General features: G+C 35.8%; 1 protein-coding gene across 5 annotated transcripts in view; it reads right to left on the bottom strand.

Moving 5' to 3' along the window:
• Positions 1-7,749: 7,749 nt before the first annotated feature.
• IFT74 (intraflagellar transport 74) overlaps positions 7,750-27,040 on the bottom strand; it is a 119,248-nt gene continuing 99,957 nt past the window's right edge. For 4 of the 5 annotated variants that reach the window (XM_073021691.1, XM_073021693.1, XM_073021694.1 and 1 more), the window contains 6 exons: positions 25,873-25,970; positions 24,968-25,094; positions 17,516-17,679; positions 16,809-16,934; positions 12,594-12,654; positions 7,750-10,678 (listed from right to left, as the gene is read on the bottom strand). In XM_073021691.1, the coding sequence (XP_072877792.1) occupies positions 10,560-10,678; positions 12,594-12,654; positions 16,809-16,934; positions 17,516-17,679; positions 24,968-25,094; positions 25,873-25,970 (695 nt within the window). In that variant the 3' untranslated portion in view covers positions 7,750-10,559. The remainder of the gene's footprint in view (positions 10,679-12,593; positions 12,655-16,808; positions 16,935-17,515; positions 17,680-24,967; positions 25,095-25,872; positions 25,971-27,040) is intronic. The other variant, XR_012094820.1, reaches the window with a different exon arrangement.

Genomic DNA, 27,040 nt, shown 5'->3' with positions numbered 1-27,040 from the left:
GTTCTTTGAAACCAATGAGAACAAAGATACAACATACCAGAATCTCTGGGACACATTTAAAGCAGTGTGTAGAGGGAAATTTATAGCACTAAATGCCCACAAGAGAAAGCAGGAAAGATCTAAAATTGACACTCTAACATCACAATTAAAAGAACTAGAGAAGCAAGAGCAAACACATTCGAAAGCTAGCAGAAGGCAAGAAATAACTAAGATCAGAGCAGAACTGAAGGAGATAGAGACACAAAAAACCCTCCAAAAAATCAATCAATCCAGGAGTTGGTTTTTTGAAAAGATCAACAAAATTGACAGACCACTAGCAAGACTAATAAAGAAGAAAAGAGAGAAGAATCAAATTGATGCAATTAAAAATGATAAAGGGGATATCACCACCGACCCCACAGAAATACAAACTACCATCAGAGAATACTATAAACACCTCTATGCAAATAAACTGGAAAATCTAGAAGAAATGAATAATTTCCTGGACACTTACACTCTTCCAAGACTAAACCAGGAAGAAGTTGAATCCCTGAATAGACCAATAGTAGGCTCTGAAATTGAGGCAATAATTAATAGCCTACCAACCAAAAAAAGTCCAGGACCAGATGGATTCACAGCTGAATTCTACCAGAGGTACAAGGAGGAGTTGGTACCATTCCTTCTGAAACTATTCCAATCAATAGAAAAAGAGGGAATCCTCCCTAACTCATTTTATGAGGCCAACATCATCCTGATACCAAAGCCTGGCAGAGACACAACAAAAAAAGAGAATTTCAGGCCAATATCCCTGATGAACATCGATGCAAAAATCCTCAATAAAATACTGGCAAACCGGATTCAGCAACACATCAAAAAGCTTATCCACCATGATCAAGTGGGCTTCATCCCTGGGATGCAAGGCTGGTTTAACATTCGCAAATCAATAAACATAATCCAGCATATAAACAGAACCAAAGACAAGAACCACATCATTATCTCAATAGATGCAGAAAAGGCTTTTGACAAAATTCAACAGCCCTTCATGCTAAAAACGCTCAATAAATTTGGTATTGATGGAACGTACCTCAAAATAATAAGAGCTATTTATGACAAACCCACAGCCAATATCATACTGAATGGGCAAAAACTGGAAAAATTCCCTTTGAAAACTGGCACAAGACAGGGATGCCCTCTCTCACCACTCCTATTCAACATAGTGTTGGAAGTTCTGGCTAGGGCAATCAGGCAAGAGAAAGAAATCAAGGGGATTCAGTTAGGAAAAGAAGAAGTCAAATTGTCCCTGTTTGCAGATGACATGATTGTATACTTAGAAAACCCCATTGTCTCAGCCCAAAATCTCCTTAAGCTGATAAGCAACTTCAGCAAAGTCTCAGGATACAAAATTAATGTGCAAAAATCACAAGCATTCTTATACACCAGTAACAGACAAACAGAGAGCCAAATCAGGAATGAACTTCCATTCACAATTGCTTCAAAGAGAATAAAATACCTAGGAATCCAACTTACAAGGGATGTAAAGGACCTCTTCAAGGAGAACTACAAACCACTGCTCAGTGAAATAAAAGAGGACACAAACAAATGGAAGAACATACCATGCTCATGGATAGGAAGAATCAATATTGTGAAAATGGCCATACTGCCCAAGGTAATTTATAGATTCAATGCCATCCCCATGAAGCTACCAATGAGCTTCTTCACAGAATTGGAAAAAACTGCTTTAAAGTTCATATGGAACCAAAAAAGAGCCCGCATCTCCAAGACAATCCTAAGTCAAAAGAACAAAGCTGGAGGCATCACGCTACCTGACTTCAAACTATACTACAAGGCTACAGTAACCAAAACAGCATGGTACTCGTACCAAAACAGAGATATAGACCAATGGAACAGAACAGAGTCCTCAGAAATAATACCACACATCTACAGCCATCTGATCTTTGACAAACCTGAGAGAAACAAGAAATGGGGAAAGGATTCCCTATTTAATAAATGGTGCTGGGAAAATTGGCTAGCCATAAGTAGAAAGCTGAAACTGGATCCTTTCCTTACTCCTTATATGAAAATTAATTCAAGATGGATTAGAGACTTAAATGTTAGACCTAATACCATAAAAATCCTAGAGGAAAACCTAGGTAGTACCATTCAGGACATAGGCATGGGCAAAGACTTCATGTCTAAAACACCAAAAGCAACGGCAGCAAAAGCCAAAATTGACAAATGGGATCTCATTAAACTAAAGAGCTTCTGCACAGCAAAAGAAACTACCATCAGAGTGAACAGGCAACCTACAGAATGGGAGAAAATTTTTGCAATCTACTCATCTGACAAAGGGCTAATATCCAGAACCTACAAAGAACTCAAACAAATTTACAAGAAAAAAACAAACAACCCCATCAAAAAGTGGGCAAAGGATATGAACAGACATTTCTCAAAAGAAGACATTCATACAGCCAACAGACACATGAAAAAATGCTCATCATCACTGGCCATCAGAGAAATGCAAATCAAAACCACAATGAGATACCATCTCACACCAGTTAGAATGGCGATCATTCAAAAGTCAGGAAACAACAGGTGCTGGAGAGGATGTGGAGAAATAGGAACACTTTTACACTGTTGGTGGGATTGTAAACTAGTTCAATCATTATGGAAAACAGTATGGCGATTCCTCAAGGATCTAGAACTAGATGTACCATATGACCCAGCCATCCCATTACTGGGTATATACCCAAAGGATTATAAATTATGCTGCTATAAAGACACATGCACACGTATGTTTATTGCAGCACTATTCACAATAGCAAAGACTTGGAATCAACCCAAATGTCCATCAGTGACAGATTGGATTAAGAAAATGTGGCACATATACACCATGGAATACTATGCAGCCATAAAAAAGGATGAGTTTGTGTCCTTTGTAGGGACATGGATGCAGCTGGAAACCATCATTCTTAGCAAACTATCACAAGAACAGAAAACCAAACACCGCATGTTCTCACTCATAGGTGGGAACTGAACAATGAGATCACTTGGACTCGGGAAGGGGAACATCACACACCGGGGCCTATCATGGGGAGAGGGGAGGGGGGAGGGATTGCATTGGGAGTTATACCTGATGTAAATGACGAGTTGATGGGTGCAGCACACCAACATGGCACAAGTATACATATGTAACAAACCTGCACGTTGTGCACATGTACCCTACAACTTAAAGTATAATAATAATAAATTAAAAAAAAAAAAATAATGGCCCCTAAACACAAGAGTATTGATGCTGGCAATTCAGATATGCCAAAGAAAAGCCATAAAGTGTTTCCTTTAAGTGAAACGGTGAAAGTTCTTGATTTAAAGAAAAAAAAATTGTATGCTTATATCTACTGTTATGAATCTTCTATGCATGAAATTGTGAAAAAGAAAAGAAATTCATGGTAGTTTTGCTGTCACACCTCATACTGCAAAAGTTATGGCCACAGTGTGTAATAAGTGCTTAGTTAAGATGAAAGACGCTGAAAATCTCTAATAATCTGATTTTAAAATGGGCAAAAGATCTAAATAGACATTTCTCAAAAGAAGGCATAAAAAGAGCCAACGAGTATATGAAAAAATGCTCAACATCAGAGAAATGCAAATCAAAGCTACAATGAGATATCATCTCACCCCAGTTAAAATTTATCCAAAATACAGGCAATAACAAATGCTGGAGAGGATGTGAAGAAATGTGAACCCTCATGCACTGTTGGTGGGAATGTAAATTAGTAGAGCCACTATGGAGAACAGTATGGAAGTCCCACAAAAAAAACTAAAAATAGAAGTACCATATGATACAGCAACCCCATTGCTAGGTAATACCCCCCAAAAATGAAATCAGTGTATCAAAGAGGGATCTGCATGCCCATGTTTACTGCAGCACTATTAACAATAGCCAAGATTTGGAAGCAACCTAAGTGTCCATTAACAGATGAATGGATAAAAAAAAAATGTGGTACTTATACACAATGGAATACTATTCAGCCATAAAATAGAATGAAATCCTGTCATTTGCAACAACATGGATGGAACCAGAGGTCATTATATTAAGTGAAATAAGCAAGGCACAGAAAGATAAACTTTGCATGTTCTCACTCATTTGTGGTAGCTAAAAATTAAAACAACTGAACTCATGGAAATAAAAGTAGGATGATGATTACCATAGGTTGGGAAGGGCAGTGAGGGGAGCAGGGTGGTAAATGGGGAAGGTTGATGGATACAAAATATGGTCAAAAAGAATGAATAAGATCTACTATTTGTTAGAACAACAGAGTGACTATAGTCAATAATAACTTAATTGTACATTTATTTTTACATTTTTTATTTTTTATTTTTATTTTTGAGATGGCATCTTGCTCTGTCACCCAGGCTGAAGTGTAGTGGTGTGATCTTGGCTCGCTGCAACCTCCGCCTCCCAGTTTCAAGTGATTCTCCTGCTTCAGCCTCCCAAGTAGCTGGGATTACAATGGCCTGCCACCACACCTTGTTAATTTTTTTGTATTTTTAGTAGAGACGGGGTTTCACCATGCTGGCCAGGCTGGTCTATATCTCCTGATCTCGTAATCTGCCCATCTTGGCCTCCCAAAGTGCTGGGATTACAGGCGTGAGCCACCACGCCCGGCCCTGATAAACTCTTTTTAACAATTCTTTTCATCAACAAGCTTAGCAGGTATTGATGCCACATCTCTTAATTCCTGAGACAATTAAGAGCTATGGCATCAATATCTGCTATGCTTGTGATTACTGGAGATGTGGACGGCAGTGAACTGTGAGGTCATGAAGTATTGTTGGAATTAAATATTTGACAAATCAAAGTGTGTGGTTAGGCAAACCCACATTAGATATTCAACCTATGTTCAATGAAAAGGTTCTGGACAGAATTTTAAGGTAAATTTTTTAGAGCCTTTTTTGGTTTGGTTTCTGCTGAAGTGGGGCACTTTAGACATAATAACAGTGGCAAGTGATTTTGTAAGAGGCTTGCTTACCTTATTACCTGACACTCTTCAACTAACTGTTTCTTGAGGTCTTTATGAACACCTCTTAGCTAATTGGCTACCTCAACTGTGACTTAGGAAAAGGAAACAATGCAGCTGGACTTTTACAGCTTTTATCCCCTTCTCTGACTTCGGTATTTCTGGCAGGAGAAGGAAGTGAACCAAGGAATGACTTGAAGGGGAGAGGCTCCCACAAAGATAGGACCAGTTTATAGTAAATGTGCATTTGGCCTTCCGATAAAGGCCATTATAATGGTAAGAGCTCCAGTACACTGCAGGGATGCAGGCTTCATACATCTATCTACTGTTGGCACTTTTGTTATTTCCTCCCAAAAGGATTCTTGCTTTTCTCTATAGGTTACATAGGAAGTTGAAAAAGCTGGAAAAGCAATTTTCTTTTCCTCTCCTTCTTAACCATTTCCCCTGATCCTCAGACACAAGGTCCCAGCTTTGTCCTTGGCAGGGAGGGACAGGGTTGGGGCTGGCCAAACTCTGAGGCAGCACTCTCCTCCCCTCCAGTAAACTAAAGTGATTTCATTTTAACAAGAAGCTAATTAAAGACCCAGAAATGCTTTTAACAATGAACTATATTTTCCTTTAGTAAAAAAAAAATCAGATTGAGCTTATGGACTTGAACAAATATTTTCACCTTCATGTCAGTCTGGACTTCCTCTATTAGAGTGAGCTTATCTACTGAAAATGATAACAAAGAGAATGAGATAATATTTCAGTTTGGTTAGTTAGCTCAGCTATTGTCTTCTAATCTTAAATGGCCCATTTAACAATAGTTCTCTCTTCACCCTCTGCCAAAAGTAATTTTAATTGATTAAGTCTGCCTTTCTTACATGGTATTACCATACTGCTATCAGGTTAAGAATACTGTTTTACAAAATATTTTGAAATAAAACAATTTTGAAAACCTCATTTTAGTTTTTTTCTCTTGTAGAAAGCTTTCTGTAGTGTGCCTGAGCCTTTTTTTAGGTACTAGACAACTCAACTTCTGACTCATGCTTTCTCCAAACCCTCTTGTATATTGGACTCCCCAATACATAAATGAGTATGTCTTTTCTATCCTGTGACATACTTTTTTTTTTCTGAGATGGAGTCTCGCTCTGTCACCCAGGCTGGAGGGCAGTGGTGCGATCTCGGCTCATTGCAAGCTCCGCCTCCTGGGTTCATGCCATTCTCCTGCCTCAGACTCCTGAGTAGCTGGGACTACAGGCCTGGCTAATTTTTTGTATTTTTAGTAGAGATGGGGTTTCACTGTGTTAGCCAGGATGGTCTCGATCTCCTGACCTCGTGATCCGCCTGCCTCGGCCTCCCAAAGTGCTGGGATTAGAAGGGTGAGCCACTGCGCCCAGCCGACATGCTTGTTCTTTATGTGCAACCACTTGACTTGCAGGAGGATACAATGAACAAACAATACAGCCTTCGTTACTGAGTAGATTATTCCTACACAGGTTATTCCTATTTCTCTTAAAGTTATGCAGTCAGGTTTTCAGAGCAGCAATTCATTATGATACATTATGAGGAAAAATATTGAGGCAGCAAAGTATGATCTAATATATTCTAAAAATTTGCTTTCGATGTATATTACAAAGCTATAATGAATATTTTTAAAGGGATTTTTAAGAATCAGACTTTTTTGTAATTTTTGATACAAAAACATATCCTGCAAATTAAAATATAGCTTCTAATTGCAGTAATGTGGCAGTTTTTTTTAAGTAAAACAAATGAGGTAGTGCACTGTCAGCCTGGATAACACCAGTGTTGGTGACAATGCAGGGAAACAATCACTTGTGCACACTACTAATAATGACACCTTTCCCAGGATGATTTGTGTCAGACGTCTTGGGTTCTGCATACTCTTTGAACCAATCTTATGAGTTAAGCATTATTATTCCATTTGTAGATGAAAAAACTGGAATTCTGAGACTAACTTTCCAAGGTCTTATAACAAATTAGTGGTGAAGCTGGGATTCACATTTCCAGCTATCTGATCTAAAACTTACACGTAACCTCTATATCATAAATCTCATTCGATAATGTAGGATTTGTTTTTGAAAGTTTTGCACAATGAAATAATATGCAACAATTTAACATGTTGTACAAGAGTATATAATGACATGGAAAAATGTGTGCTAAATTATAAATAGCAAATGTAAAATTAAAAACAATATAATTTTAAAGGTGCATAAATACACAAATAAAACAGATATGTGTGACATAAATATGGACGCATATCTAAAAAGACTAGTGAGATCACAGGTAACTTATTTTCTTCATTTTATTTATCTGTCTTCCTAAATTATCTACCTTTGTATTAAAAATTGTCTTTTTAAAAATGTTTTTCAATTATCAAACAGTAAACCTGCAATTTTAAGACATAATCTACTTTTATTTTAAAACGTATATAAAAATGAGACACAATATCAATTTAAAAATAGATTACTACAATTCTCTAGTGGTCCATCTTTATTTCTTCTTACTTTAAGTCTAAACATTATAATTTCTCTAAGGTTGTTTACACTGCAATTGTATAGCAAAAGGAAAGAAATCTAGAGAAACTGAGCAAGGGGACAGCAAAAACCCCTGGAGCTACTACTAACCGGCCTTTCATCTCTGGTGTGAGTATCATGACTCCATGCTGTAATCCTCCAAGCATGCACTGAATTTTGTACCTTAAAATGAGACTACAGTATTGTCCAAATGAGGGACTCCACAGGAAAAAGAATATCAAGAACTCATGTTTATTTACTGATAAAGGATAAGGATGGGAAAAACAAAGACTTGCTAACTTTCCCATGTTGATCTTCACTAGTAGAACTGCTCAGCATGTTTGTTCAGTCTGCAGCTTCTTTCCACGTGACTTACAAGGTGTTATTTTAGCATGAATGGAACCCCCTGAGTAATGTGACTGACTCAGGAAGAGCCAGTTCATGCAGCTATTAGCCTCCAGTTCTATCCCAGTAAAGAGAATATTCTTGTTGGACTTGTGGAAAGGCTCTGAGAGGAAGGAAGAGACATTAGTGAGAATTTCCCTCAGATAAAACATGTTTTAATTTAAAGAAATCCTGCTCAATTATTCCCCCTTCCACCAATATTATATATGAATAATTTAGGATGGAAATTGAAAGCCTTGCTTTTTGTCAAGAAATTTTCTTCCTCCCAAATTTCCCATTGTTATAATGCAAACACATATATTTAATGGACAGGCCAATTCTCCTCCTACTTTCTTTCTGCATAAAGATTGGTTCAGTTCTCCTTAGCGTCAAGGACTGAAGAGTTTTTACTACATCCTTTTCACGAGTTAAAGTAGTAACTGTATATAGTACTTTATTTGAATTTTATTGCATTTCTAAGTATTATATGTACATCATAGACAATTTTGAAAATACCAAAAAGACCAAGGAAGATTACAATCACCCATAATCCCACTACTCAGATAAAAACCCTTATTACTAATAGTAAAAATTACTAAGTAGGTTATTAGTTTAAAAGGGTACAGTAAAATGTCAAGAACACTTAAGTAGAAATTAAAAAAAAAAAAACTAAGGAAAAAGTAAAGGCATTTAAATTTGCTTTCAAATGAGGAAAACAAAGATTACCCATCCACAAACACGTATTCCAGATTCCCTTCCTACTTGGAAGTATCCATTAAGTACAGTCAATGTGATTAAGAGACCGTAGTAGTCAGTTCTCTTGCCTAAATTCTATGCTCAATCATACCTCTGGTTGTTACTGTATAAAAGACAAACATTTTTCAGCAGTCACGTATATTCATAAAGGCTCCTAATCACCAAATTACAGTAATATTTTATGAGTGAACGAAGGCCTGGGCAAACTGTCACCAAACTCTATTACTTGTTTCATCTACTGAATTTAAGATTTCACTCTCTTTAACTGCTAAGAGAGTTTTTTTCCCTTGTGAAATTTAATAAGCACTTTCTGCTACCAATTTCCAATAGAAAACTCCACAGAATCACAGCATAAAACATCTGAGGGTGGCTAAAAAGAGACATACCCAGGGGTTATCCGAAAAAGGCCAAAGAGCCACCCAAAGGACTTGAGTAGATGAAATTATTTTAGTGTATGAAGTCTATTTGGTGTACAAAGTCTATTTCTTGGAATGACACATCTCATGTGACCTAGGCTCTGTGAAAGTAAGGGTTTTGTGGACAACTATCTCTGGGAAATGCTTTACAGTATATATTCTTCTTGAGCTTATTATACATTAGCATATTAAGGGTTATAAGCAGTTAAGAAAAAATAAAATAATTCACCTTTGTTTCAGACAATGTTTCCCAAACTTCTTTGCCCATGAATCCTTTGGAGGCATAACACTATTAATAACGAGATGCTCATGATTTGTGGAACACATTTTATGAATGCCACCTTAATGAATAGATTGTCCAGGATCTTCAGCCATATTAGTAATCCAGAGTTAAGTGAGCTCAACAATGCTCACTCCTTTATTTAAATGTGTATAAACTGAATTTGAATAAGTTACCATTATAAACATTTATTTTTAAAAATCAACATATATGAGTAAATTTTAAGGTATGTAAATAATATCTCAAGCTTTTTTTTTTTTTAAGAAATCAATGTGTTGTTTCAGAAATACTGAAAAGTAGAGTTACTTAGTGAACATGATATCAGAGCAAAAATAGGATAGTTTTAAGTAATATTTTATGCTGGCCAACGTGACTCATTCCTGCACAGTAAGAGAAGATGTCTTCCAGACTCTATGCCTCTCTCCCAATCCTACCTCTTCTAGCTTTTTTTCCCAAATATTCTGGCTAATGCTTATAAATTAATCTACTTAAGTCCTCCTAATAGTATAAGAGAGTAAACTCATACTGCAGGGTGGCAATGAACAGCAGTAGCCATAGTCCCAAACAGCCCACTGTAAATGTAGTTTTTAAACTAATGTTCTTCCAAGAATATATATGAAAAAATATTTCAAGAATTGCAAAGATTAAAAGTTTCTAATTCCAAATCTTTAGGTATAACTGGAATATAAAGAATATGTGTTATATATTTATCTGTGACGTTATATGGTCTAAAACACATCAAGTATAACCTATTTGAGAAGTAAAGTTCAAAGCTAAAAATCTCCCTTCTGATCTTACAATTTTTTTCCAGAAGTAAAAATTGACAATGTTGATATAGGTGCTAAATCAGAATCATACTCCATGCATCCGTCCTAGAGTTGACACAAGAAAAGCTTATCTCATTTGTTGCCATAGATGGATTATACCAGCTAAATAAATTTCAATGGTCACTTTTAGTTTCTTTATCTCTTGGTTCAAATACAAGTATCATAAAAAGAAAAGAAGATGATATTTTTTAACATGCAAACCATTTACTGAACTATTGACTATTTTAAAATATCATTTTTAAAAGAGGCCACAAAAATTATAACATTCAGGAATTTTAGGTAAACTCCAAAGGTAAGCTTTTTTTTTTTTTTTGTAGTCAACTTGTACCAAGTTTAGCAGCAAGAGGATACTTCCTTAGAGACTTTCAGTTGACTTAAACTCAGTTTCCGCTAGTGCTATGTAAAGCATCCACGATGGTTTTATTGTATTCTGCAATCTGCTTCGTCACATTTTTCATAATTGGCCGGTAATCACTCTCTTGACTCTTGGTTGCTATGACTAATTACATGAATTAAGGGGGAAAACAATGTCAATAAAAATCGAATTGTGGCTGAGAAAAGAACTAAATACTGATATTTTTCATATTCAAGATGCTACAAAAAAGCACAATAAGAATACTTTAAAATACAGTACATTATTTTAACAGATTAAGTATCAATTAAAACCTAAAATGCCAAGTTAAACTTATTGCAAAAAATTCATATACAATATAAACACTTTTTAATACTTAATATGTTACGCATTTTTAATCTAACTCTGGTCTTAGAACAACCTAACATTCAATGAACTAGTTCCCATATTCAAACATACATACACACATACACATACCATGTTCTCTAGGGTACCACAAATAATATAAGGCAAATTTCTAGACTTCACTCTGCTCCAAAATCACCTACTTTATGTTGCACAAAACTCCACTGCTAGACTTAGAGCATACTGTGAACAAGTCTTCTATTTTTAAACTAAGTTGCACTAACACTGACAACAGAGCACCGAAAACACTTTATCTGGAGGTAAGTTGGGGTCCAGGCTGCTTCTGAGCTGAAGTTCAGCACCACCCTAGGGGAGAAGCTATGCTGCCACTGAGTCAGGATCTAGTTCTCCAGGCAGACACCCTTGAATGGGTCAAAGAAGGGAATAGGAAACAACTTTTAAGGAAATATTTGTTACAACTCCACAATACATGTTCTCAACAGCTGCTTACTGCCTCCTATAATCAAACTAAAAGTAAACAGTAAGATGAGACATAAGTATCATCTTTGTAGACATAAAATGGAGTTGAATTAACTGAAACAAGGATGAGCTTGGAAGTCAAACTTCTCAGGATCTTACTTAGTCTACCTCCCTTTGCTGCCCAGATATTCAAGGTAGAACATTATAAACAAGCAACTATATATTGTATACATATATATGTTTTACTATATGGTTATATATAATTCTCCCAACAACACTGAGAAGGAAATATTAACTATATTTTAGAGATTTCAGAGATGATACAATTCTGGGGCCAAGAGCAGTGGCTCATGACTCGAATCCCAGCACTTGAGCAGGCCGAGGAGGCATTGAGCCTAGGAGTTTGAGACCAGCCTGGCTAAGTTGGTGAGACTCCCGTCTCTAAACAAAAAAGAAATTCTTGCCATGTTTATCAGAAGATTTACTGATAATGTTTACCTTTACCCAAGCCCTGTGATCCTGGAAAACTGAATCTTAAGAGATGATACAGTTCTGGCTTGAACAGATTAAATTGTACAAAGTTTGTAACTTATAAGCAGTAGAGTTAACATTTAAAATTGGATCTCCTGACTCCAAAATCTGGGCAGTTAATCACTATGCTACATTAAGTCTTTGTACTCCTTTTTTGGCAATTCCTAAAATCTGCTATTACTTTAGAATGCACGCACGCGCGCGCGCACACACACACACACCCCTCTTAACTACTGTAGAATTGAAACAGTCATATTCATTTAATTTAGCTCAGTGTTTTGTACATACTTGGTATTTAATAAGTATGTGTTGAACTAAATTTGAATCTTTAAAAAAATTCCTAGAAAAAAATAACTAACTCAGTCAACTTCATTTTTAGCTTTTTTTTTTTTTTTTTTTTTTTTTGAAATGGAGTCTTGCTCTGTTGCTCAGGCTGGATGGCATGATCTTGGCTCACTGCAAGCTCCGCCTCCCAGGTTCATGCCATTCTCCTGCCTCAGGCTCCCGAGCAGCAGGGATTACAGGCACCTGCCACTACCCCCGGCTAATTTTTTTGTATTTTTAGTAGAGATGGGGTTTCACCGTGTTAGCTAGGGTGGTCTCGATCTCCTGACCTTGTGGTCCACCCCCTTCAGCCTCCCAAAGTGCTGGGATTATAAGCATGAGCCACCGTGCCCGGCCCCATTTTCAGCTTTTTAAAGGATACATTCTTTCATCACAAAATTATTTTGCTCATGGTGTTGCCACTTTCTTTCCAAATTTGTAAGCTAAAAACATAAAAGAAAAATATTAACTAGTATCCATATTTAAAACAATTATATGTCTTTCTAAGAGGATAAGACAAAAAAAAATCACTCCAACTTTAAATCTTATCAACTTGCATTTTATTGAGATAAAGCCATGGTGGAAAAAAAGATTAAATAATAGTAAATACATTAATACAGTGATGAATTCTATAACATGTTTTACCCTATATATTTATTTTAATTATAAAATATTTTAAATGTTTATTATACCAAGAAGCACGCCAACTAAAAGACAATTTATGATTTTCCTTTCCCTAAAAAAACTTTTAAAAGAAAAATGGGACACGATGGGAATCTCTTCTTGAAATCTGGAAGTCTAATGCCACAAATATAATATATATTCAAACACTGTCAAAGGTTCAGCCATATAGGAGAAACTTCCTTATTTCCAGGGCTAAATTTCCTGTCTAATTCCACAAGCTGTGATAAGAGCAGAGCTGCAGTGTGAAGATTATAAGAGAGCTGGTAAAAAGCTGGCACTGTTACAATAATTTCTGCATCAACAGGAAGCTAATGTGGATATTATATTGATGGTTGCTTCCTCAGAAGACAATTTTACTGTTATAGAATTAAATTGTTTTTCTGATTTAATTAACCTCGTAACTCTGGGTTATGGTCTTTCTTTTTTAAGATGCACATAGTTTTTTCCAAAGCAAAGGACCATTTGAAAATTGAAATGCTAAAATAATGTTCCGTCTGGACATTTCAAAGAAGTAATGATTAGTTTAAAAATACAATAATTGAAGCAGCAGTGGAAATGTTTCCTTCTACCCTCATGTTAAAATAATTTTCAGGGCGCAAATTAAGCCTTGATGTAGCATCCATCTCATTGTTTCCTCCAAAGAGATAAATCTAGATATTAGAATGAATCATAGCTCATTAATTATGTGAACTGTATGTGCTGTGAGCTGGTATTACTAAATCACATCAATCTCTCCCAGACAGGACCTTGAAGTTAAGATGGACTTAAGGAAGCAGTCAGCAGTTTCTGGCAGTAAATCTCTAATAACCTTCAGCAAAGTCAAGTACCAGACTTTTTGTCATTGTTTAATACAAACAGGTGGCCTTCTTATAATGCATCAGACCTGTTAAGTGCTACAGGAATGGTATAAAAGCAACGCTATGTCAGATGGTCAAATTCCTTTTACATTATACCTCTATATTATTGACTTTCCTTTAAACCTCCAAGGATATCATGAAACAAAAATTCATTTTGAAAATCTGTTTTTCCCTAACTTATTTAAATAATCTGTTACATAAAATTCTTCATAGATGCCAAAAGCCAGTTTTCAAGAAAATAGTTGTGAAAGACAGGAAGATCAGGATTTGATTTAATCAGTTGGGATTCACAAAAGATGACAAATAACACAGAGAAGGATTCAAAATTGTGGCTTATGTTGTGATTTCCAGTTATCACTACATGGAGTTAAGAATACAATTAGCACTTAATATAGGGATAAACAAGGTAACCACTGACTGGCTCTAAGAAATGGTGTTTGTCAAATGTTTTCCATCTTAAATCATCTATTCAGTGAATGAGGAGGGCTAATATTCCATAAGAAGTATCAGTATTTTTTTCTAAGAACCACTGAAGACAATGGCCTCACAAACTTTATCTTGTTTCTTCCCCAGCACTCATCCTCACTCTAAACAACCTGAGAAAATTTTGTCACTTATAAGTCTATATCTAGGTTTGTATATGAAGTAGAACAGAATAACTGGTAAATTTGAATTATGTAAACTAGTGATTTCTAACCTTTTAGTAGTTGTAGTAAGCTTTCATGAGATTCTACCCTTTTCAAAAAGAATGTAAGGTATATTTTGTTTTCAAATAGTACATCCATACAATGAAATAGCCTAACGCTATAGAAATGTCACCAAAGGCTGGGTGTGGTGGCTCACACCTGTAATCCTAGCACTTTGGGAGGCCGAAGCAGGCAGATCACCTGAGGTCAGGAGTTCGAGACCAGCCTGGCCAACACAGTGAAACCCTGTCTCTACTAAAAATACAAAAAAAATTGTCAGGCGTGGTGGCAGGCACCTGTAATCCCAGCTACTTGGGAGGCTGAGGCAGGAAAAATCGCTTGAACCCAGGAGGCGGAGGTTGCAGTGAGCCAAGATTGCACCATTGCACTCCAGCCTGGGTGACAAGAGCAAAATTCCATCTCAAAAAGAAAAAAAAAGCTGAGCACAGTGGCTCAGGCCTGCAATCCCAGCACTTTGGGAGGCTGAGGCAGGAGGACTGCTTGAGGCCACAAGTTCAAGACTAGCCAGGACAATACAGCAAGACCCTGTCTCTATAAAAAATAACAAAAATTAGCTGGGCATGGTGGTCTGTGCCTGTAGTCCTAGCTACTTGGGTGGCTGAGGCAGGAGGATTGGTTGAGTCCAGCAGCTCAAGGTTGCAGTGAGTTACAATTATGTCACTACATTCCACCCTGGGCAACAGAGTGAGACTCTGTTTAAAAAAAAAAAAAAAAAAAAAAAAAAAAAGGCTGAAAAAAGTTAAGAAAATGTTGAAAGACTGTATGAATAGCATGATTTCACTTTTTGTAAAAACAATATGGATGTATGTAAGGACAAAAAGACTACAAGGACAGAGCACTAAAATGTTAACAAAATGGTTGTACCTAGGTAGTGGAAAATCAAATGACATCGTTTTTATTTTTCTCTATCATGATCACATAACTATACAAAGAAAAGGGGGGAATTTTTTTTTTTTTTTTTTTGGAGACAGAGTCTCGTTGTCCCCCAGGCTGGAGTGCGGTGGCGCCATCTCAGCTCACTGCAACCTCTGCCTCTCAGGTTCAAGTCACTCCTCTGCCTCAGCCTCCAGAGTAGCTGGTACTATAGGTGCCCGCCACCACTCTCGGCTAATTTTTTGTATTTTTAGTAGAGATGGGGTTTCATCGTGTTAGCCAGGATGGTCTCTATCTCCTGACCTCGTGATCCACCCATCTCGGCCTCCTAAAGTGCTAAGATTACAGGCGTGAGCCACTGCGCCTGGCCAAAGAGCGAATTTTTAATGCATTTAGCATTTTAAACCATGTGTGCAAATTTCTAGCATAGACTAATTAGATATGAGAATGATCAATCTTTTTCAGACCATAGTTGTTGACTTTGTATATGACACATAATGCTTCATTCAATCATTCAACAAATAATTGCTGAGCACCTACTATGTGCCAACCAACAGCACAGTGCAAGGAATAAACGAGATAGACGTTGTCTCTGTCCAGTCTCAGCTCTCAATCTAGACCTCACACACTGTTCAAGTAGTTATCAGCAAGATGAGTGGTATGAAAAGGGGGCTGTAGGTTTATATATCTATGCATCCTATGTAAATAATTGGAGACATGAATTAAGAAGTTCAAGGATACCTGGATTGCTCTTTATAGCATTATTTCAATGGTTTTAAAACTAGAAATTACCTAAATATCCAATGAAAGGGAATTGGTTCAATATATTATGCTACATCCATGTACTGGAATATCATTAAGCTATTAATATTTTTTAAAAGTCAATATATATATTGACAAGGGAAAGTACTTATGATGTACAGTTAATCGTGAAAAACAAACTCCTAAATGATATGTACAATATGGTACAATTTCTATAAATGCTTAGAAATAAATGTGTACCTAAGTGTATGCATAAATATGTGTATACACATATCTATCTATCTATCTATCTATCTCTCTATCTACCTATCTATCCATTGACTAAAAGAACCCACACTACAGCAACAATAAGCATTCTCTCTTCTGGGTGATGGGGTACTAGTCATTAGAATTTATTTTATTTGTGATTTTTATGGATTTTTAGCTTCTGCATTAGTAATGTTTCACTTTCAAGATTTTTAAAAGATACTATCCCATATATCTTAATAGCTGTGCCAAAGACAGTATCTAACAGAGTTAGCTTTCAATATAGGTTTATAGAAGGTAAGAAAGCAGGAATCCATTCATTCTGAATGAAGACTATGCAGAATCAGGCTGTCTTAAAAGTCAGAAAATATAGAAGGTGTATAAAGCAAATTTTAAAATAAAAAAAGATTGTTTTGGGGTGAAAATATAGACTAAGAGAATTTCAAAGTCATTTAAAACATTTTTTACCTGAGAATGTGTCTCATTTTCTTGCAATTGTGTTTTTAATGCCTCATGTTCTATGTTTAGCTTCTCCATTATTTTCTTAAAGGCATTTCTGCGGGTTGATAAGATCATTCTCTCCTGATGTAATTTCTAGAAAGATCCAAATAGAAGTGACAGGTTATAGAAAATATGTGGTGAGCCAGCATAAAGCATATTTAACTTAATTTCAATAACTATATTCTGGTAAAATTATATCAAGGCTATAACTACTCTAAAACCTCTTTGTAAAAATATCCTTTGAACTATAAGCTATGTTAACATTATCTGTATTAATAACTCTATTAATGCTGTCATTATCTCTCCTGACCCTACCAAATTAAGTCTAAATTAATGTAAATACCAATGGAAAGCCACTGACAAGTTTCAGGTAGGATAGAGTCATAATCTAATCTGCATTTAACAAAGCTCATATTCGCTGAAATGCTCTGTATTAAGTAGCAGCTTATACCTTGCTTTTCAATTTTTGCTTTTCTTTAAAACTTTAAGTCACTCTAAATTCCAACTACATATGTAAACATTTTTATTTTTTCTCAGCTTATACATATAAAATAATCAACTTAAAATAACAAATCCTATTATACCACAAATCCTAATATACCACAAATATATTACATTTGATCAAGAAAAAAACAATCTGAATTGTAATTCTGTAAGACTTAGTTAACGTTTACCTTTTTCTTTTCTTCACCTGATGATTTTAAAGCTGGCAAATCATTATATGTCTCCAGATCAGTTGTCATTTGCTTAATTTTGCTTTTTAGAGAATGCTGTTCTTCAGTCATCTTACTTTCTAGAAGCTCCATTTTCTGCAGATCCAACTGCAGACGTTGACTGTCTGAAACATAAGAATTTAAGGTGATAATTAATCAAAATTTTATTCCTTTCAACAGAAGGAAATGTAATGCAACTATTAAAAATCATGTTTTACAAGAATATCTGTAAAAGAAATATATGTTCACTGTAATAAGTGAGATAATATAAATTAAGAAAAAAAAATACTCATCCCCTCAGTAACCAATTTCAGGTAACCAATATATTAGGGAATCAAGTTAACCTGATGCATATTAGCCACAACTGTCTCCATGCTAACAAACATGTAAGTTTTTTTCTTGCTTAGTAATACAATCTATATTATGAGATAAAGACACATTACTTTTAATAGGAGCATGACATAGACAGTTATGTAGGGAAAAAACCAAGTTAAATAACATTATATATATATTTGAGCACAATTTTATAATTGCACATATAATCAACTCTTACTATCTGGCAGTTATGTCTACGAAGTTATTATGAACAATGAGTTAGCAAATATTGAACTATTGATCCTAAGGGAAATACAGGGTTAAGTTCCTGTGAGCCTTTAGTCACATTTTAGTCAATTAGCCAATATATGATCTTGCCTTATGTGTGTTTCTGTTTAAAGACATCTTACTATAGGTTGTAGATTCACTAACACTGACCTCACAGCCAACAGCACTGTAACTTATGCCTGAATTAAGTTTACCTATCACACGTTTTCTCCATAAGCCACATCACAGCCTTTGTGCTTAGGAACACTTAGCACATCAGCACTTTGTTTGGGGCCATTTTAAATGGCATGATCACCAACAGAAAGCACAAAAATGCAAAAAACATGACACTAAATATATTGCAAAAAGGAAACCTGTTTATAGTATGAGAGCTGATATAAGAAGGCAGAGTGTTGCCTTTTTCAACTTCTGTTGGCAATGTGCATGTCAGACTGTTGAAATTTTTCACAAGTCTGCCCATGTCCACAAATGATCACGAAAATGCTCCAAGTATTTATTTGGGAGATACAAAGTATAGAAGGCAAATTCACATGTTTGTTAGTATGGAGACAGTTGTGGCTAATATACATCAGGTTAACTTGATTCCCTAATGAAATCTATGAATAATGAGGATAGCTGTGTGTGTCTCATTCTTCCATTGAAAAACACCAAGCATCTACTATGTGCCAGGTGCTGAGGATATAACAGAAATCAACAGAGACATGGTTTTCACTCAGGGAGCTGTATTTTAGAGGTAGAAGCTGACAATTAAATAAATATTTACAATAAACTGGATAAATAAGAAAATAGTAGTACAGGGTGCCATAAAAGCATGTAGCAGGGATCAAGAGAGCTCTCTAAAGATATGTCTTTCAATTAAAGGCTTAAGGTTTATAAATATCACACAAAGAGGAAGGTAAAAGTGTTCCAGCAAAAACAATCAGCATGTGCAAAGTCTAGAGGTAAGAAAGTCTAGTACCTTTGGGCCGGTAACAGAAGTTCAGCATACTGAATAGTAAATGAATATGAATGAATTTGAAGAGTAAAAAACAATGCTTCAAAAGTCACTGATTAAAGAGACTGTTACCCAACCAAAAATTTTAAAGTTTGTGTAATTAAGCCAGGATTTCTTGAATGTTTCCTTTCACCCCTTTAAGAGTTTTAAAAGTCAACCATAGTGACATACACTATTTAAAAATATATATGTATATGTACACATAAATATAAATATCTATATAGCAAGACTTAAATGTTGTTGCAAAGAGTTTTGTTTTGTTGGATTCTTACCTCTACCAGGGTTAGAAATAGTTATGAGAACCAAAGAGCTGAACAAGTGACTAAGGCTTATGCTATTTTAATGCTCTAAATAGGAACTGTTTTTAGCCTGTAGATACTTTGACTATTTGGAGTAAACACTGATATAAATCTAATTGCAAGTTTAATTTGAATATATACCAGGGAAATACACTTAAGAATCATACAAATTGATTTTTCTTGATAAAAGGAGAAAATGGTTGGTATAGGGTAAAGTTTATCTTCCTTTAACAACAGGTCCCCAGTGAAAAGCTAAATGCTACTCCAAGGGAAGAGACAGGAAGAGGATGCAGTCTAGTTCCTTCTGATATGCTGTGAAGTTGCAAAGTTTACCAAGCAGTGTGTACACAGTAGCAAAATCTCAGAAGGAACCACTTTGACCTGGGGAAGTGTTTCTAAGATAGTCTGTCATCAGCACATTTGTTTACTCTCTGGAGTTTCCTTTCAAAAAATATAAATAAAAACTATTGCTGATAAATCCCTTGCCTCTTTGCCCATGCAGTACATCAGCGTTTCTCAACCTTTTTCTTACATTATTGACTCCCTAAGAAGCCGTTTACAGACTTATTTCCCCCAATCACCTCCCTCCCCTATATATATATATATTTTTTTTTTTTGGAGACGGAGTCTCGCTCTGTCGCCCAGGCTGGAGTGCAGTGGCGCGATCTCGGCTCACTGCAACCTCCGTCTCCCGGGTTCACACCATTCTCCTGCCTCAGCCTCCCGAGTAGCTGGGACTACAGGCACCCGCCACCACGCCCGGCTAATTTTTTTTGTATTTTAGTAGAGACAGGGTTTCACCCTGTTAGCCAGGATGGTCTAGATCTCCTGACCTCGTGATCCGCCCGTCTCAGCCTCCCAAAGTGCTGGGAATACAGGCGTGAGCCACTGCGCCTGGCTTCCCCTGAAATTTTTACATCACCGATGTAGTGTGTAGCCCTTTAGGCACAGTGACCTGTGAAGGGCCATTATAATATCTAAGTTTTCTTCACCCTTCCCCCAAGAAGCGATTGCTCCATTAAAAAAAAATAAAAATAATAAAACACAGAGTACACTAAATCCATTATATCTGAAAGGCAAACAAGAATATTACAAACCTCTCGTGGTGCTTTCAAGATACAAAAAATTTATTGAGTTGGAGGATGGTTTTAGGGAAAGAAAGAAAGAAAAAATTACATGGTTGGTTGAAGTTAAAATGAAAACAATGTAGTAAATGACACTATAGTCATTATCAATGACTTTAACCTTTACTAAGAAAAATCTCCAGCAAAATCTTCATCATAGTATTAAACTGGATTTTTATCTCCATTGAAGCCAGTTTTCTTTTTTTTTTTTTCACTGTACATCTCTGGAGAACACATATGACTCCTTTTTTTTTTCTTTTTTGAGATAGAGTTTCGCTCTGCCGCCCAGGCTGGAGTGCAATGGCATGATCTTGGCTCACTGCAACCTCCACCTCCTGGCTCCAAGTGATTCTTCTGCCTCAGCCTCCTGAGTAGCTGGGATTACAGGCATGTGCCACCACACCCAGCTAATTTTGTATTTTTAGTAGTGATGGGGTTTCACCATGTTGGTCAACCAGGTCTTGAACTTGTGACCTCTGATGATTTGCCCACCTCGGCCTCCCAAAGTGCTGGGATTACAGGCATGAGCCACCTCGCCCGGCCTATAATGACTAGCTGTTAAAAGGAACTATAAACACAAAGTATAAAATGTGGAATGAATACAAAGTCTTGATTATTGAATTTGTTTCCTGGTATTGATTTTTGCCTTTTAAAAAATGTACATTTCTTGACAGCTGTTACAGAAGATAGCTTAAAGGGGGAAAAACTTGTTGAATTTACATTGACCTTAGATAAATGAAAAACTTGGGCATGAAGATCTAAAATACAAAACAGGTTTTCTAGATGAAATAATAAAACTATAAAATTATTTAGTTTATAGGAAAGAGAAAATATTTTAAAATATTCATATATGTCCAAGAGAAATGAAAATAGGATCATGAAGAAATATTTACACACCCATGTTCACTGCAGCATTATTCACAATAGCCAAAAGGTGGAAGCAATCTAAATGTCTATAGATAGACTTTAAAAGAGGATATATACATGCAATAGAATTGTTATTGAACCTTAAAAAAGAAAATCCTTCTTTGCTACAACATGGATGAACCTTGAGGACATTATGCCAAGTGAACTAAGCCAGTCCCCAAAGGACAAATACTGTATGACTTCATTTATACGAGGTAATTTAAAGTAGTCAGACTCATAGAAACCGAAGTAGAATGGTGGTCTCCAGGGGTCAGGGGATAAGGAAATATGGAGTTGTTGTTCAGGAGGTATAGTGTTTTAGTTCTGCAAGATGAAAAAGTTCTAGGGATTTGTTGCACAACAATGTGCATATAGTTAACATTACTGTATTGTACACTTCAAAATGGTTAAGATGATAAATTTCGTTGTGTTTTTTTACAATAAAAATAAACTCACAGTCAAACCAATAGTAGTTATATATCAAGAATGTAATTCCTCCAGTTACTTGGCATATAGACATACAAATAAAACTATGGTAAACTCAACAAATCTGGATGTAAAATAGGCTTAAATATAGCAATTATATACCTATATAACCACTATTAATGCAATTAATAGCATTCAGTATGCATTTATAGGTCCATAATCCCTTATCTAAAACTCTTGTATTTCAGAATGCAGAATTCTTTGTATTTTAGAAAAGTAATATAGCACATATACTAATAATTACATAACAGCAGGGTCTGAGATAATACCTTGTTATCAAGCACACGAATATTTCTACAGCAAAAAGCATAGTCACACTAGGTAGGACAATTAAAAACTATAAATAGCCTCATGTCAGTTCAGGTCAGGTCAGGTTTTGCTGCCAATATCTTTTTAGATTTTGGGAATCCAGATAAAGGTATTATGGATTGGGAATCCAGATAAAGGTATTATGGATCATTATTTCATTTCAAAAATCCTTCAACATTCTTAAGTTAGCAAATATTAATTAGGTTTTCATTTCTCGTTATCTCACTAACTGTAGTAATTCCAGGTAGACAAAAACATAGCTAATTCAAAGCTGCCACACACCAGCATGAAGAATACCCATAGAAGCCATTAGTTCATAAACCAAAGATCCCATCAAATTTTTACATGGCTTTATCCTAGTCTCTTTAACCTCAACTTTATTTGTATCTAATCTCCACCTGCACCATCCCAATGGCAGCCAGTAGCCACATGTGATTTTTGAGCACTTTTAAGTATGTCTAGTCCAAGCCAGGTGTAGTGGCTTATGCCTGTAATCCCAACACTTTGGGAAGCCGAGGTGGGCAGATGGCTTGAGCCCAGGAGTTGAGACCAGCCTGGAAAACATGGTGAAACCCCATCTCTATTAAAAATACAAAATATTAGCTAGGCATGCTGGTGTGTGCCTGTTGTCCCAGGTAGTTGGGAGGCTGAGGTGAGAGAGGCACCTGAGCCCAGGAAGTAAAGGCTGCAGTGAGCTATGATCACACCACTTCACTCCAGCCTGGGCAATGAGAGTGAGACCCTGTCTTATAAATAAATACATACATAAATAAATAAGGCTAGTCCTAATTGAAATGTCATGAAAATAAAATATCTTTTTGATCATTTTTATATAGTTTACATGTTGAAATAATATCTTGGCTATACCAGTTTAAATAAAATATATTATTAAAATTAATCTGTCTCTTTTTACTTTTTCAACATGGCTACTAGAAAACTTTAATTATATAAATATAATATATATTGGCATTACATTTATCTTGGACAATGCTGCTCTAGTCCTATGCTAGTAAGCATGACTTAAACTAATTAAAATTAAACATCATCTCTTCTTAACTATCCAAGATTGGGCTGGATATGTCCCCTATGTACTTCCATTGCTCCTTATATTTACTTCTATCAGAGCATTATTTCACTGTATCATAACTGTCACTCCACGAGGTTGAAAGTTTCTTGAGGAAACAGATTAGATTTTTGTAAGCCTCTTATACTGACAAAGATTCAATCTTTGACCAAACTAACTAGGCTCCTCTGAGCTCTCTTCTCAACTAGGCCTCAACCTCTGCCTATAAAAATTCCACTCTCAGCACAAATGATTTCATGCACCACCTTCCACCCACATTAGAAGATTTAAACAAACAGTTTCTAACAGCTCAAGTCTGCATCCCTAGGATGACCCTATCCCCACTTTAAAGTGCCTGCCAGACAAAGCTTAAGGCTGCCAAAAGAATGTACTATTTATTCTAGCCCATATTGGTCAACAGGCCCGACTACCCTTTCTTAGAGCATCCAGTTGTGAATCTTTCCTCTGTACCTTTAAGATGTATATGTGTGTTAGTCTATTTGCACTGCTATAAAGGAATACCTGAGACTGGGTAATTTATTTAAAAAAAATAAGTTTATTTGGCTCATGGTTCTACAGGCTGTACATGAAACATGGTGCCAGCAACTGCTTCTGGTGAGGGCCTCAGGAAGCTTATAATCATGACAGAAGGGCACCAGATATCAGGGGAAACCTACCCCCGATACTCAACGTAGGTTCCTTTCTATTTCCTTAAGTGTCGGCCGGTCTGAGAAATAAAGGGAAAGAGTACAAAAGAGGGAAATTTTAAAGCTGGGTGTCCATGGGAGATATCACAGAAGGGGAGCCTGCATGTTACAAGGCAAGAGAGAGAGGGAGGAGGTGCCAGGCTCTTTTAAACAACCAGATCTCGCCTGAACTCACAAAAAACATACCCATTACCGCAAGGATGACACTGAGCCATTCATGAGAGATCCGCCCCCATGACCCAAACATCTCCCAGTAGGCCCACCTCCAACACTGGAGGTCACATTTCAACATAAAATTTGGAGGGGACAAAAAGTCCAAACCATATCTATATGTACCTCCCACAACTCAGGAGTATTTTTCTCTAAAAGCCATTCCATTAAAATGTAATTATCAGGAAAGTTAGGGCCTCTATCTGCTAGTCTGTGTATCAGCATAGAATCCTAACTTGATACTTGCTAGCTAACAGACACAGCTGGCCTAATCAGCATGTATACTGATGAATTCTGTAATTTTTCTTTTCCCTTACCACTCCCTCATTCTCCCTTTAAAACACTCAATCACCTCTGTACTAATCAAAGTTGATTTCAATTCATGCTGGACCCTCCTTGCTTACTGCCACACTGTATTACTGACTAAAATCTGTCCTTAGCACTTTAACTTGCATCCAGCTTTGTTTATCTTTAACGATACCCAGAATTATATAGCACAGGCTTGAAATAAGTATTCAATAAACGTTGTTAAATCAGTGACAATATACAATATAATACTAGCCAGCTGATGAAAAAAGCCACACATAATTCTGGGGCAATAGGCAATCATAAATTATAGCCTCAGTCAATGAGGCTTTAAAAAAATCAAGGAGAATAACACTGATATATTTTTAAGAAAAAAAGAATATTAAAATCTAGGTTGTTTTCTCACCTGAAGTCAAATTCCGAGCTGTACTTTGTGATTTCTGCACTTCAGTAGATTTAAAATTGAGGTCATCCTGCATCATCTTTAGCTCTTGATTGGTGATAGAGGATATCTGTTTCATACGATTTATATTCTGCATTTGCAGAGAAATAAAAATACAAAAAAATCCACTGATTTAACTCTCAATAAAACCCTTGGAAAACACTGTCAAAGGATGAGATGTTTGGATCAGGTATTTGTTTTTGAAATACACCATTCAAGTTATATGTTGTATAGAAAATGAGATTCAAAATTGGATTTTCTCAATAAAGACAGACTATAAATTCAAAATTGTGGGTTTTTTTTTTCATTTCCTTTATTTCACTGTAGAAAAAAATTCAACTACACTATTTTAGAAACTGGTTGTAGTCTTAAAACACTAAGAATATTGAAAAGAGACCACGCATTTCATAATAGATGCCCAATAAACATTTTCTGATAATTTGAGATACTCATTACGTATACATGCAAGAAAAGAATCCTTTTTATTTACAATAAAATTTACAGTATAAAAACATAAACACTTTCTAACATGTCTAGGTTTTGAAATTATCTGTGCAAATGTTACTTTCAAAAGTTCAGATTAACAATGGAAGAAGATCATAATAATTATTCTCAATTAGGGCTTCATTTACTGCTGAATATTGATATTATACATATCATCCTTTTTCTCTATCGCCCTAATTACGTGACATTTTGCTAGAGTGATAAAAAAGTTAATAGCTGAAATAAATAGTAACAAGTAAGGGAATTTTAAGGAAGCAGTTAAATGAGAAGACATAATAGTGAGTCATTTTATTTTTTGAGTTGTGTTTAGAAAGTTAATCACAGCAAAAATAAAGGGGACACCAAGACAGGCACAGGGTACTCACTCGACTACAGTGCTCCAAGAGTGAAACAATGTTGGCTTCTATCTGTGCCTTTCGTTCCAGTTCCTGATTCTTTGTTTCCTCAAAAGTCTCAATAAAAGCTGACAATTGGAAACCATAAGAGAGGTTACTGTTGATAGAGTTAACACTATATAAACTCTGATTTGTAGGTCTTAAGAGTGCTTTTTAGAAAGTTGTTTTTTTTTTTTTTTTTTTTTTTTTTTTGAGACGGAGTCTCATTCTGTCATGAGGCTGGAGTGCAGTGGTGCGATCTCAGCTCACTGCAACCTCTGCCTCCCGGTTCAAGGGATTCTCCTGCCTCAGTCTCCCGAGTAGCTGGGACTACAGGCCTGTGCCACCACACCCAGCTAATTTTTGTATTTTTACTAGAGACAGGGTTTCACCATGTTGGCCAGGATGATCTGGATCTCTTGACCACGTGATCCACCTGCCTGGCCCAATTTTTAGAAATTTTAAGCTACCACTGTTTAATTTGTTATTAACCCAAAGGTAATCATTCAATAAGAACTTTACATACTTACAAACTGCCTAAATCCTGTGACCTTGATATAAATCGGAAAGTTATAAATATGGGCTCAAAAGAAATAGCTGATAAAATGACAATCAGAAGAAATTTGCTTTTATAAAGATCTCCTTTGATATATCAATAATTATTAACACCCTGGCTACTAACTTTATTTCTATAATTTTCATTGCTGAATACCTATTTTATCTGAAAATGAGTATTTTATTTATAATGCTGGATTCATTTCAACTAAATGAATTTAATAATTTATTCAGATTGTAAATAAATATTCTAGGAAATGATCTTTTTATTTGTTTAACATAGAACCAGTTCTTATTTACATTTTCGAGTATTTCTATGGGGCATCTAAAAAATAGAAACTTTCAGTCAAAAATAATTTTATTGTTAGCATGAAATAAACATCAACAGCTTGCCTTCTGTAATGGATTTCCATTCTACTTTTTTCTTATATTTAGTATATTTTTAAAGTGAAACAGTCTTCAACAAAACATTTTTTATTGGAGTATGGTGGTAGAGGACCACAATCAATATTTTTTATAAAACTGAATTTTCTTTAATGTTCTGCTTCAGCATTCATACAGGTCTTATGTGTGAATATCCTGCTTTTATAATCTGTTGATTTTT

This window comes from Chlorocebus sabaeus, chromosome 12, assembly GCF_047675955.1.
Source record: "Chlorocebus sabaeus isolate Y175 chromosome 12, mChlSab1.0.hap1, whole genome shotgun sequence".
Taxonomy (NCBI): domain Eukaryota; kingdom Metazoa; phylum Chordata; class Mammalia; order Primates; family Cercopithecidae; genus Chlorocebus; species Chlorocebus sabaeus.
The sequence above is the reverse complement of the archived record's forward strand: the minus strand, read 5'-3'. Positions and strand labels throughout refer to the sequence as shown.